The sequence below is a fragment of the Patiria miniata genome, unplaced genomic scaffold (genome assembly GCF_015706575.1).
Source record: "Patiria miniata isolate m_02_andy unplaced genomic scaffold, ASM1570657v1 HiC_scaffold_6, whole genome shotgun sequence".
NCBI lineage: Eukaryota > Metazoa > Echinodermata > Asteroidea > Valvatida > Asterinidae > Patiria > Patiria miniata.
In genome coordinates this window covers 1,410,083-1,422,349 of record NW_024037073.1, presented here as the reverse complement: position 1 = coordinate 1,422,349, position 12,267 = coordinate 1,410,083, and the positions used below count along the sequence as shown (strand labels likewise).

The following is a 12,267-nucleotide window of genomic DNA, read 5'->3' as shown; positions in this document are numbered from 1 at the left end:
CCACGGACCATATTCAAGAAACAATGGAGGATTTTGCAGGACTGAGGCTACATTCAAGCAAAAAGGCCTAGAGAGTTAGGGTTAATAGCTAAATCAAACCGGCTTGGAACAGTCAGCCTACATCATACGGCATGAACGACTCCTACCGGCCCTCCACAACTTACCAATGTTGCCCCTGGGCGATTTGACCTCCCCGACCTTGGATGCGTTCTTATCCCGCCAGTTCTTGAAGATGTACTTGAAGGCGGTCGGCTCCCCGCCGTCATTGACGGCAGTGATCTTGGTACCCTTGGGGTATTGCTTGGCTTTTATGAACCCCTGTATTCCGTGGAAAAGAAACTTAGAAAAAATGCAAAAACACTCGACGACCGCAAGAACACACTGCTGCAAAGTCAGAAAGAAATAACACCGCAAAATCAATCCAAAACAGAAAGTGAACCTTTCACCACAGGACAATGTTGTCAAACTTGTGCAACACTGATACTAAGCCAAGAAAAAAAATCCTTAAAGAAAAACATTTTCAAAATATTATTTTTTGAAAAGTTGAACAAAGAAATTGACTGGAGCTTGGTTTGAACCTGTGACCTCCGGATTACCGTTCCAGTGCTCTACCAACTGAGAGCACCTGAACGATAATCCGGAGGTCGCAGGCTCAAAACCCCGCTCCAGTCAATTTCTTTGTTCAACTTTTCCAAAATCATTATAATTCACCTAGTGAGTTTCCCTTTGTGGTTCTTTTGAAAATATTTCATTCATAGAGTTGCAGATCTTGTAGTCAAGTACTATTTTGCATACTTGTACTCGCACATTCTGAAAAAGCTTGTGCATATGTACATGTAATTTGGGCAGTTCATTCCAATATGCTTTTAAAACACAAATGCTAGTTTCAGCAAGTTCCTGTGCTCTTAAAAAGTACTTGACTACAACACTGCAAGATAACATATCCATCTGAAGTGAGGTGTAATTCTTTTTTTTAATTATAAAGTTGGTCAAATTAGCATTATTACTGCATCATTAAATTGCAGTACACAGTTGCGCAAAACTGCCAGATTTCTACTGGCCCGTACTATACTGTACCACAGGCCATTGCCATGTACTGATGGTTTGGCAAATTATGCCTAAATATATTCGTGAGTTTTTCCCACAACATTTGCTTTACCTTTTCTGAAAGACTGGAAGCAACCTTTACTATTCATATTAACTGACAGTACTGTACTTATGAAACATTGCTTGTGAAAAAAAAAAAGTTGGAAAGGCCAAAAAAAAAAGTCTCCGGTTTCTGGTATGCGCGCGTGTCACCGTAGCCATGCGCGTCGGCAAAATGAAAAAGTTTTTTTTTCAATAAAAGATGATGTCTCAAAACCGCCACACTCACTGGTTTGACTGGAATCCTGCTGCTGCACAATTTTAACATGTTTTTAGATGGGGTTATGATCAAGAATAAGCTTTATGTGGCCTCTGTGGACTCTGTGGATATTTGCACTAAGTTTAGTCGGGCACCATTTGCAGTCATCAGCCGACATTTGAAGCAAAAAACAGGTTACAAAAAAAAAAAAAGCCGCGTCGCCGCACCACTTTTTGGGCAAGCTCCATACCAGAAACCGGAGACTTTTTTTTTTGGGCCAAAGGGTGTGGCTCTGTCCCATTTTGATTACCATTTATAAAATATGCGTTGTTATCACAAGTATAGCATTGGGCAGTTTACTAGCACTGTGTACTGTAAAACTCAAACTAGCGTACAATGTACAGCACCAGAATGATTTTTACACATACAATCACACTTGTGATTAAGCAAAATTTAAAAATATCACTGCAGTATTTTAAGCTACTGTGTCACAAAATAAAACAAAATACAGTCATGATTTGGATATAAATAGCTTAAATGTCAAAATTTTAGTTCTCAAGATACATTTTACTTTTTGTTAACATTCACAACAGTCTGATGCAGTTATATGACATTTAACTGGTATCGGAAAGGCATTGTGCAGGCAATTTCTTTGAAACATTTGCAGTCTGTCAGCAGTTTTAACCACTCTCAAATTTCTAATAACAGATGCAAACAGAATTGTAAGTTTGCTAAAACAGAATCCATAACATTCATCTTTGAACCCTTTTCATTCCAAAAATTATACAATCAACGATGTCGCAAGATACACCTCGAATTTGTTCGTGAGCTGGGATGCTAATGAAAAAAATGCAGACAAGCAAACCGCACAGCATCTTAGCAGCTATACTAAATTCGGTGCTCGGTAGTGTCTGGTTCTCAATCTCTTTAATTGAGTATCGAATAACGACAGCTGCCTGGAAGCACGCTGCATGCACATTAATGCCATGACCACATTCAACCTTCCACATGGCCTGTCTGTCACTCCATTTAAATGTCATGTACATGAATTGGTTCATCATTTCTGTTTGTGAACGGTTAACATTTAGGACACTGATAACTGTACAAACATTTTGTTGGGGTATTAATTGTGTTATGCAGTCAATCCTCGTACAAAAAAAATTCAATACAGGGCTACTGGAGTTTCCAAGCTTTGGGTGTTTTTTGGCATATTTTTTTGGTCCAAAAATATACTGTATATGGGTCATTCTATATACTTAGGTACCAAAGTGTTTGACGTTTATCCTGTCCCTGTAACTAAACTTTGTAATTTACCATTCAAGTCTCATTAAAAATGACTTCAGACTAATTGTGTTATTTATTGTGTAGGTCGTCTGCTTCACATAATAAGGACGAATACATTAAGGAGTTCATCCAGAATTATAAAATCATGTTAGATGTCAGATCGCGTCGATGTCAGATGTAACAGGGACAAGAAACAAAAGTGGACCCCAGATTTAGAGAATGACCCATATATGTATATTGTCATCTTCAAAATTCAATATTGATGTTTATCAGGATTAATTCACTCTGTAAATGAACCCTAACACCATTTTATTTTAAGCTCACTACCATCCCAAATCCTACAAATTCCACCAAAGTGCAGAAACCCAATGGCACATTCTTTGGACTTCAAACTTTGTAGAGACATCAACACATACATGTACGTAGTTTCCATGTACATGTACAGTAATAGTGCCTGGGTAGTAACTTCCTCAATTCTGAAAACTTCCGAAAAACTTTTTGGTGGACTTTGAAGGATCTGGAAGGGTCAGCGTGAATTAAGATGATGGTGCTTCAAAATAACTTTCATGATGTACATGTACATGTTAATCACATTTATACAAATGGAGTGCAACCTGTGATTGGAATCAAGAGTCTGAAAAGTATATTCTTGCGTGCAATCCTTTGACTGCTCTTACTGAAATACACTACTGTCTAAGTTTGTAAAACCTATAAAATGAGCTAAGTCGTAAATCATAAGAGGAGGCAAATAACAGGGTATTATCAGTTTGTTGTCAATGTGATTACTGTATCACCTTCCAAATCTGTCTCCATGGGAACGAAAAGATCTTGTGGTTTGCAAGGGGAAAATTATGGCAAATCACTGTTGGAAAAAAAAATCTTCCATTTGAGGAAAAAAAATATTCTTGAAAGGTTTACATCAATTTTGTTTTATTCTTAACCAGTTCGCGCCAGGGTTATTTTGACAAGAACGAAACGAGGCGCGAGATTACTTTTCACTTGACCTCAAGCCAAGCGGGTTGAAGCCATCACCCTTGGGAGCACACTCATATTTCCGACCTCACTCGCTGCGAGCGGGTCGCTGACAGATATATCCGGCCTCGCTCCCTGCGTGTTTATCCGTCATCTGTTCCGAATACCGCAAAACTTTTGAGTGTATACACATCATCCGGCGCAAACTGGTTAAATAGCCATGAATATAACTTATGACAACTCCTCTTCAGAACTGATTTACAAACACATTGCTTTGTGATGAAATCAGTTCGTTGAAAATCACTGCAACCATGACATTATCAACGCAGCAATCCAATGCATAATATATTCTTTTGAGCCGTTTTTACAAACATTTTTCAAAAAGGCAGCAAAAATTTCAGTTTAAATTCACACAAAACCTGAAGCAAAAATGGCACTTTGTAGAAAAACTAACTACAATGAACCTTTTTTCAAAAGGAGCATTTTTGGTGATTTTGCATCCGTGATTGGCCAATTATGTATTTCTCATTTTTTCTCCACTGCAAAAAATCACAAGATCTGATCATTCCCACTCCAAATCTGTCACTGTAATTGATTAGCAATGAACAGAATGAAATCTAGTCCACTGAGGTCTGTTAATGAAACTCTTTAAGTCCCAGGTGTCAGTTGGAAAGTGACCATGGCTGATATGCATGAATTAGTAATGATGATTGCATCTGTATACAAAAGTGCACTATTATTGTTTCCACCTTTCAGAGTAATTTTTGATTATCAGTGTTAATTTATCAATTGCGGTTGTTTTTAGTTCAATACTTCTTCATTTGTTCAATATTTCTTCATTGTACATGTTTCGGGTCTGCATTTTGTTTCATTTAATCATTTTCATTTCATTGTTAGTATTCGTTTTGCTTGTTTAATAGTCCAGTGCATGTGTGACAAAATACTGATGAATTGTCCCCACCATGATGACTACCCCGCCCGCCCTTTTTTTAATACGGCTGCCACGCCCCTAAAAGGGCGAGTTTGCGATGGCTCCACATCTGGAAATGTTTTTCTCATGAAACTTAACGTCTGTGGGAAGTTTCATTCGTTTATGAAATTTGTACATAATTTTTCCATGGTGGGCATAATGAGTACCCCCCCCCCTTTTAAATTTTCAATTTTGTTTCTAACTCTGTCATTTTCTTTTTGACTCACTCCGTACATGAATAATAATTATATCATGTTGATTACCTTAAATATGAAACACAAATACAGATGCAACACAATGAAATAAAAAAATGGATGAGGATGAATTATTCAACTCTCTGTTGAGAAACAAAATGAAAACATGCCCACAGTGACAATGTTAGAACAAAACTACATGAATCATAAAAAAAGTTAGAGGGCATAACAGAGCGATCCAATAAGGATCTTTGTTAAAGGCAAATGATTGTTACAACAAAACTACATGAATAAAGTACATGTACTCTATCCTGTGTGAGAATGAATACATATGGAAGAAATGAATAATGAAAATTGTTAACACAAACATATGATAAAACTGACTACAAGTATGATAAGGAGCTACATGTGGGTGAAAAGGCAATGAATGACAAAATAAAATGGTGTTCAGAGAAAAGTGTATAAAAAGAATGCCTATTAAAGCTGTGTTCCTCGTAATATTTTTTGAGTTTCACTGGTAAAAGTAATGCTTTTTTTTCAAATTGCTATTGTTCAAGCGACATAAAAGTTATTCACTATTGAATGAGACATATAACCACAAAAATCCACCGACGTTTAGTTATTGAATTATTTCTTCACAAAAAATTCAAATTATTGGTTGCCAGACAATATTTTGGCTCTCGCAGGGCGGGTTCATTCGTGTGCACATTGAGAGCCCCTTTTCAGAGGGTCTAAGACGCCCAAAATGGGAACAAAGTTGGCTTTTTTCTATTCAAACAAAACATACAAATTGAAAAGTTGTTGGGAGTAAAACATCAATTTCTCGAAGAGTTCAGGGTATGCAAATTTAACTATGCAAAACGAAGAACTGCATAAGATTTAGAAAAATGATAGAAGAAATTTCATGCCTTCTTGGGAGAAGTTTGAAGCAACGCCATGCGAGTCAATTGCCTCTAAATTAGAAAATAATGGTTTTGAGTGGTGGCTCTCATAATAACGGTTAAAGCATATTGCCTAAACCATCATGTCAACGCCTCTGGTTCTTCTCAGAAAGTTCTCGTTTCGCGATCAAACCCTTCACATGGTGCATCTACTAACTTCTCCCATGCTGTACTCTGAATCACGAAAAACCTCAAATCCCATAAAATCACCATCAAAAATAATTTGATTGTATGTGCAGAAATGAAACACCAAATATAAGCAAACCAGAGAAAAGGAGGGGAAAAGTGGGATTTACACAATCTATCGCATATTTGTCCAGATTCATGATACACTGTTTAGGCTATGTGCAGGAACGATAGAGGGCGCTGTCAAGTCTAATTATGAGTGCGTTCAATTACCTCCCCCGCGCTTACTCGTGCAAGTGCAACAGTGTTAGATTTACCTCTCACGTGACTTCTCGCGCTTACTCGAGCCTGGCCCAAGTAACCGCCTCGCCGAGCCGGTTAGTTGGGTAAGTATCCCATAAGGCCATGCAATAAATATGGCTGCCAACGTGATCTCCGGCGAGCACCTCAGGCCATGTGCTTCCAGAGCTACAGCTACGTCTATTGTCAGCCCGTCCGCGTTGTATTTTCAATGGCCGCGGACCTAGACCTAGCTCTAGACAGTTGATTCGGATGCAGCCTCAGTGTCATGTCAAAGTTCAACTTTCCAGCTCTTGCACGAAACTTTACCCGAAACCATTCGTTTATTTAGCTCCACTGCGCATGTCTGTCATCACGCGAGGAGCAGGCGCGAGTAAGCTGGGGGAAGTAATCGAACGCACTCAGTCAGAGCCGGAGGGGGGGGGGAAGCTTCCATGGCAAACTGTATACAATCTACAAGATTGATTACCGACAAACTCAACACTGAACTTCAGTGTATCTATCGAGCATTATTTCATAATATTCACACTAAAGGAAGGTGCATGGGGGGGGGGTTTCAACTTGCATCGTTCAATGCTACGGGGGAAATATATTGAGCGCATAGTTTGTACCCAAGTGGCAAGATAACCCAGTGTCTATTTGGGAGGCGGGGAAAGAAGGGGAGAGGAATGCATGTAAAGTGGGATTGACGGATTTGTTTTGACTTCTGCGTTACATTTATTGTTTCATAGCCGAATGTGCAATTCTTCAAAAAACATTTCTGTTTCAGAACAAGATAACAGGCTGTGACTACCAGCACATGATTCTATAAAAGAAACAATGTTCTCTGGAAAAGGAAATGAAAAGTGATGAAAATGACGACATGGTGGATTGTATACAACAATAAACAACACAAAAATGAATACCTCAATTCACATTGTGGTAGTTGTCATATTAAAAAGTGTTGAAGTTTTTCTTGATTGTTAGTAATGTGGAGTAAATCACAACTGAAAAAAACTGTGTAATTTGTTAGCATAAGTGTAACTGTGTGTTCTGTTAGTGTTGCAGGTTAGTGTTAGTAAGCGAGGGAATCTGCAGTAAAGGAAAGGATAGTATTCAAAGTGGGTGTACTGGGGAGGATACTAGGGGACCCTGTGCAAGTTTCAGTGGCAGAAAAGGGACAAGTGACAGTGGGGAATTCAGGTGATACCGCAACAACAGTGCCAACAAAAAACTGGCAATAACCTTTCAAACCCTCATAGGGAAATGGACAGGCCTGAGGGGTCAGAGGTCAAATTGGTGACTACTTTGCATATCAAATAGCCAATCAGAATACAAGCATTCCAAAGCGGTTGCTAATCTGTATGTCCATCAGCCAATGGGAATGAAAGTACCTTGGTTAGACTTTTTAGTGTGCAATACCGAATGAAATAAAAATTGTCTGAAAAAAATGTTGTCATTCTTCAAATTTGAATTTGAATTCTTCTAGATTTTTGTTTCTTCCTTTATGACCCCTGACCCCACAAGACTGCCTCAGTGCAATGAAGAAGCCAACCACAGTCCACGGACTGCCCACAGCGACCGTCGCCGGGGCAGCCGTCGCCGTGGCAATACTTCACCTCGGCATTCTTCATGGCCCTGACTTTCTCCTGTTGAGTGGCTGATTTGCCTTTCCACACGTAAATGCCGGCGCTGCTTTGATCGATGATGTAGCAGTCCTGTTGGAAGCAAGCACATAAAATAAGGTGAACTAACCAAACAAAATTTGAACTGCATTCACATTAGACTTAAAGGTAAAGTCCATCATTTGTAACTTGTGCATTATGTTTGTCTGAAGCAACAAAAGTGCTCAAAATCTAAAGAAGGGTGCTGAACAACTAGCATGATGAAGTTTCAGCTCAGTGAATGCTGTATATTCCGAGAAAACAATATTCTTGGATCTCGATTTCAAATCGAAAGTTGCTAAGTCATGTTTTGAATTGGGCCTGAATTCAGCGTCCGAGACACGTTCTCACTGAGCCGATGAATTATAGCAACTGCGCGCGCATGTGCATTGTGTCAACGCTTGTGCGCGCTTCGCCGAATAAAAAAACGAACTACTAACGGAAATTTCCAAGGATGCGTCTGTAGACCTTCTTTCATTGATTTCTTCAAAATGACAGCTGCCGGAAAGAATAATTCCACAGGGAATCCCCTTACTATCTTTCAACCAAGTATGCTTTTCAACAATAATTACGTCAGTTACTTTTCAGATAGCTGCAAATGATGGACTGTAGCTTTTAAGTTTGTAAAAAGTTACCGCATGTGATTGTTACCATTTCCTCGTGGTTATTCAACACACTTGGATTCATTCCAGCCCACAGAGAGTCATTTGTTAAATAAAATTAACAATTTAAGTCTTCCACGACCCAGTGGCCCTGTGAAACTCACCACTGCGGACCATGAACTTAAAATCGATAGTCAGCTTTTGAAATTTTTTGAGGTTTACTAGCCAATTTAAGTCTTCCACGACCCAGTGGCCCTGTGAAACTCACCACTGCGGACCATGAACTTAAAATCGATAGTCAGCTTTTGAAATTTTTTGAGGTTTACTAGCCGTCTGCACTGGACTTAATTTGGTTAGGTTGACAACAGCCTCCGTAAAGTTACTTTTACCCCCAAAAGACTCCAATATGAACATGGCTTTAAACAAAGCTCTGGTGATTATTGTGAAAGCACATGGAGAGGAACATGCTGAAATGTTGGAAGCCGCTGAATATTCAGTAATAGTGAGGGTTCAATGTCACAGCGCTTTAGGGTATTGTCATCTCCAAACGAGTAAAACATGAATTTTGGATGCCGAGAGAATCTGGGTTTTTTTATTTGAAAACAAATTCATAGGATTATGGAGTTTAAAGCCCCATTTTATCCATTGTTACAAGTTAACTCTAAATTCCTAGGCTTTTTTGCTAGGATGTAAACTCAATCCTGCAAAATCCTAAAACCGCCTCCATGTAAAAATTGCATACAGCCTCAATCCTCTGTTTTTTTCTTGAATGTGGTCCTTGGAGAGGTGACCACTGCCTCAATCCTGCAAAATCCTCCAGCAATCACTGTCAATATGTTGAGGCAGAGCCAGTGACATCCTGGCGCAGTGCGGAGGATTTCAAGTATAATATAGGCCTAAATTTATGCACGGCTGAGCATAAACAACACAAGGTCTGGCCCAAGATCTTGACATAGTGCATCCTCCGAAATCAGCAACATACTTTTGCAGTGTAACCTCAATCCTGCAAAATCCCCCATTTTGTAAAGAAGATTTTGGAGGATTTGGGAAGGTTAGGGTTAATATAACATGTTCAGAGCGAACTAAAAAAACAGAGGTGGAGGACGTCAGGAAAAATCAACAGGTTTCAAGGGCAGGCTTACATTGGAGTCCAGCAGATCCTGGGTCAGAGGGCAAACTGCTTTCTCTGTGACAACCAGAGCACCCGACTCATCAGTAACACTGGGAGAGAGAACAAATATTAACATACAAAAAGGAAAAAGGAAACCATGGTAAATTGTAAACATGGACTGGCAGACTTAGGAACAGACAGGCAATGTTTCAAACGCTTCATATGAACCTTGATGCACTAGAAAATAAAAAGTTTGAGGAAAAGATGCAAGTTTGCTGTATAGGGTGGTCTTTGATGACATCACCAATTTGTTTTTCGGCCATCTTGGATTACAAACATGCGTGCAGACGTTCGCGATCGTACATGCCATTGCATGCAATCACGTCAAATTTGATGTCCACTGTTGTTTTCATCTCTTTTTTTTTTTTTTTTTTGGCAAAACCGGGACCACCTCGACCCATTCTTTGTTCAGCACAACAAATTTGAGTATGTCGGGGCAAAAAAGTTGGGGGCAAAATGAACAACACTTTTTGAGCACATTATGCAAATACATTAGTTTCTGTCTTGAATTTGTGTGGTAGTAGTACTACATGGCAACTGTTGGCATTCCACCTATGAGGCTCTTCGCTTCTTGGAGCCCCATAGTTCTAGGGGTACTGTAGGTGTGTAAACAAGGAAATGGATGATACTAGGATACAAACTCAAGGTCTTCATTCCATTTATTGAGTAGGGGTCAAAGCCTGTTAACAATTGGAGAATCTGGTCTTAACGGGCTTAGGAATTTTTATCTGGGTTTTGTTACATGATGATCGCGTAGAACGCGTAGCCATCATACACTTACTTGCTAACGCGTTTACACTGTGTGTAATCCAAGATGGCTGACCGTACACGTTACCAAGAAATCATGTGACGTCAAAGCGAAGGGTCTATAGTGGAGGATTTTGAAGGATTCAGAGAGCTTCCTTGTATAAAGCAACTAGGATCAATAAAATCTTGGACAAAACAAGAAATCACATCTTGGACAACTGGCTGAATCAAGCGCTCTTACTGGTACAGCTTGGTGTTGGAGACATTTTTCCTGGAAAAGGTTTCGTCTTCCTCCGGTGAGTTCTTGAAGGTTTTCGGGGGAGATCCCAAGGCCTTAGTGATGTCCTCAGGCAGTGTTTCACCTTCCTCAAGGTACACGATGTGGGCCTTGCCACTGTGCATGTCATCCCTGGCCATCTTGGCATACTGTCCTCCCTTCAAAACAAAACAAAAAGAAATGAATAGGGTTGTGCATCAGAACCGAGTACCCGAGTACCCAACTAACGATGTCAGGAACCGGTTCCAGGATTAAGTACCCGTAACCAAATTTACAAATTACTTAGTAACTTCTCAGACAATGAAAGTGAAAGGTTTTGAATGCCATTTGTGGGAACTTTCAAAATGAAAACCAGGTTACATTGAAAATCAAGACATATTTCACATTATGTGCATTTTAACATGCAACAGACGACACTCATGAAATTTTCAGCTCCTCTCCATAAAAGGGTCCATGACATGAATTTTTCTTAGGAACACATTTTTTGCCACTTTCTTCACCTCTTGAATGTATGAAAACTATTTGCCATCCCTTTTTGGTAAATTTTATTAAAATCTGCACTTCTTTAAACTTTTGCTGTGATTTCATTTCAGGCATAGACCTCTGATAAAACCTAGAAACGACATTTGGTATCGCATCTGGGAGCAAAATGCTGCGCGTATAGAATATTTCAACCAAATCCCACTCGTACCAACCCAATCATCGGCTGCGCGCTTACGTACATGCATTTATGCGCGTGATTCGAAGCCACATGATATTCACGCATCGCGTAACAAATCATCACAGGCCACGTGACACAGCCTATTTTGCTCACACAATTCACAATGCAAAGGCAGTTTGTCATTTCTAGATTTTATTAGATGTCTATCATTTCAGGAAGACACCATTCAGTTTAGGAGTTTCCTGTTAAAATTGTGAGCCCAAAAATTTGCTCATTGAAAACATTTTTGAGAAAAGTCTGCTCACTGGCTTATGCCAATGTACTGACACAACAATGAATGGCCAAAGAAAAGAAAATTCACGACAGCAAAACATCCAAACTTCTGGCAACTTATTGATGCTGAAACAGCTGTAACATTGAGGTTTACGCCTGAAATGACATCACACTTTAACTCATGAATATGGAAATTTGAATTTGCATAAAACCAAAAAGGCACCAATACATCCTTGAAAATTGCAAAACGATAATTGAAAATAAGGATTAATGGGTCACAAAGGTGCATTTTCAAGGACCAATGCATGGCCCCTTGTCTTTAGGGAGGAGATCAAAAGGATTCTTCCCGTTCCGACGCGAGCGCCCGCGTTCCTCCCGTTCTGAACGGGGATTAACTCAACCCAACAATAGGACCGTTCTCCCGGGGTAGAACGCCCGGCTTACCAGGCGCCCAGCGAAGTACCCGAGCTCATTAAAAGTCTCATTGTGTGCGTCCTTTGTCATGTTAATGTTCCGTTCTCCCCCGTGCACGGCCGCCAGCAACAGCAGAGGTATGTGAAATACGGCGACGTAAACACATGAAAAGAAACAAGTATTAAAGGAAATATGAGGGAAATGGGGCTGTAATATTCATCTCGATGAAACTCCATTGCCACCACGCAAAACCTTTCCACGGATTCGTTTTCTTTTTTATGAATTAAATTTTAATATGATTGTTGTTGTTTTCATTTACAGGGAAGTAAAAGTAGGATGGTGTAATT

At 39.6% G+C, this 12,267-nt stretch overlaps 1 protein-coding gene across 3 annotated transcripts in view; it reads right to left on the bottom strand.

Annotated features, from left to right (window-relative positions):
• LOC119742524 (advillin-like) overlaps positions 1-12,267 on the bottom strand; it is a 55,532-nt gene that overhangs the window by 23,199 nt on the left and 20,066 nt on the right. For all 3 annotated transcript variants that reach the window (XM_038218483.1, XM_038218484.1, XM_038218485.1), the window contains exons 7-10: positions 10,537-10,730; positions 9,520-9,598; positions 7,731-7,829; positions 165-318 (exon numbers count right to left, since the gene is read on the bottom strand). In XM_038218483.1, the coding sequence (XP_038074411.1) occupies positions 165-318; positions 7,731-7,829; positions 9,520-9,598; positions 10,537-10,730 (526 nt within the window). The remainder of the gene's footprint in view (positions 1-164; positions 319-7,730; positions 7,830-9,519; positions 9,599-10,536; positions 10,731-12,267) is intronic.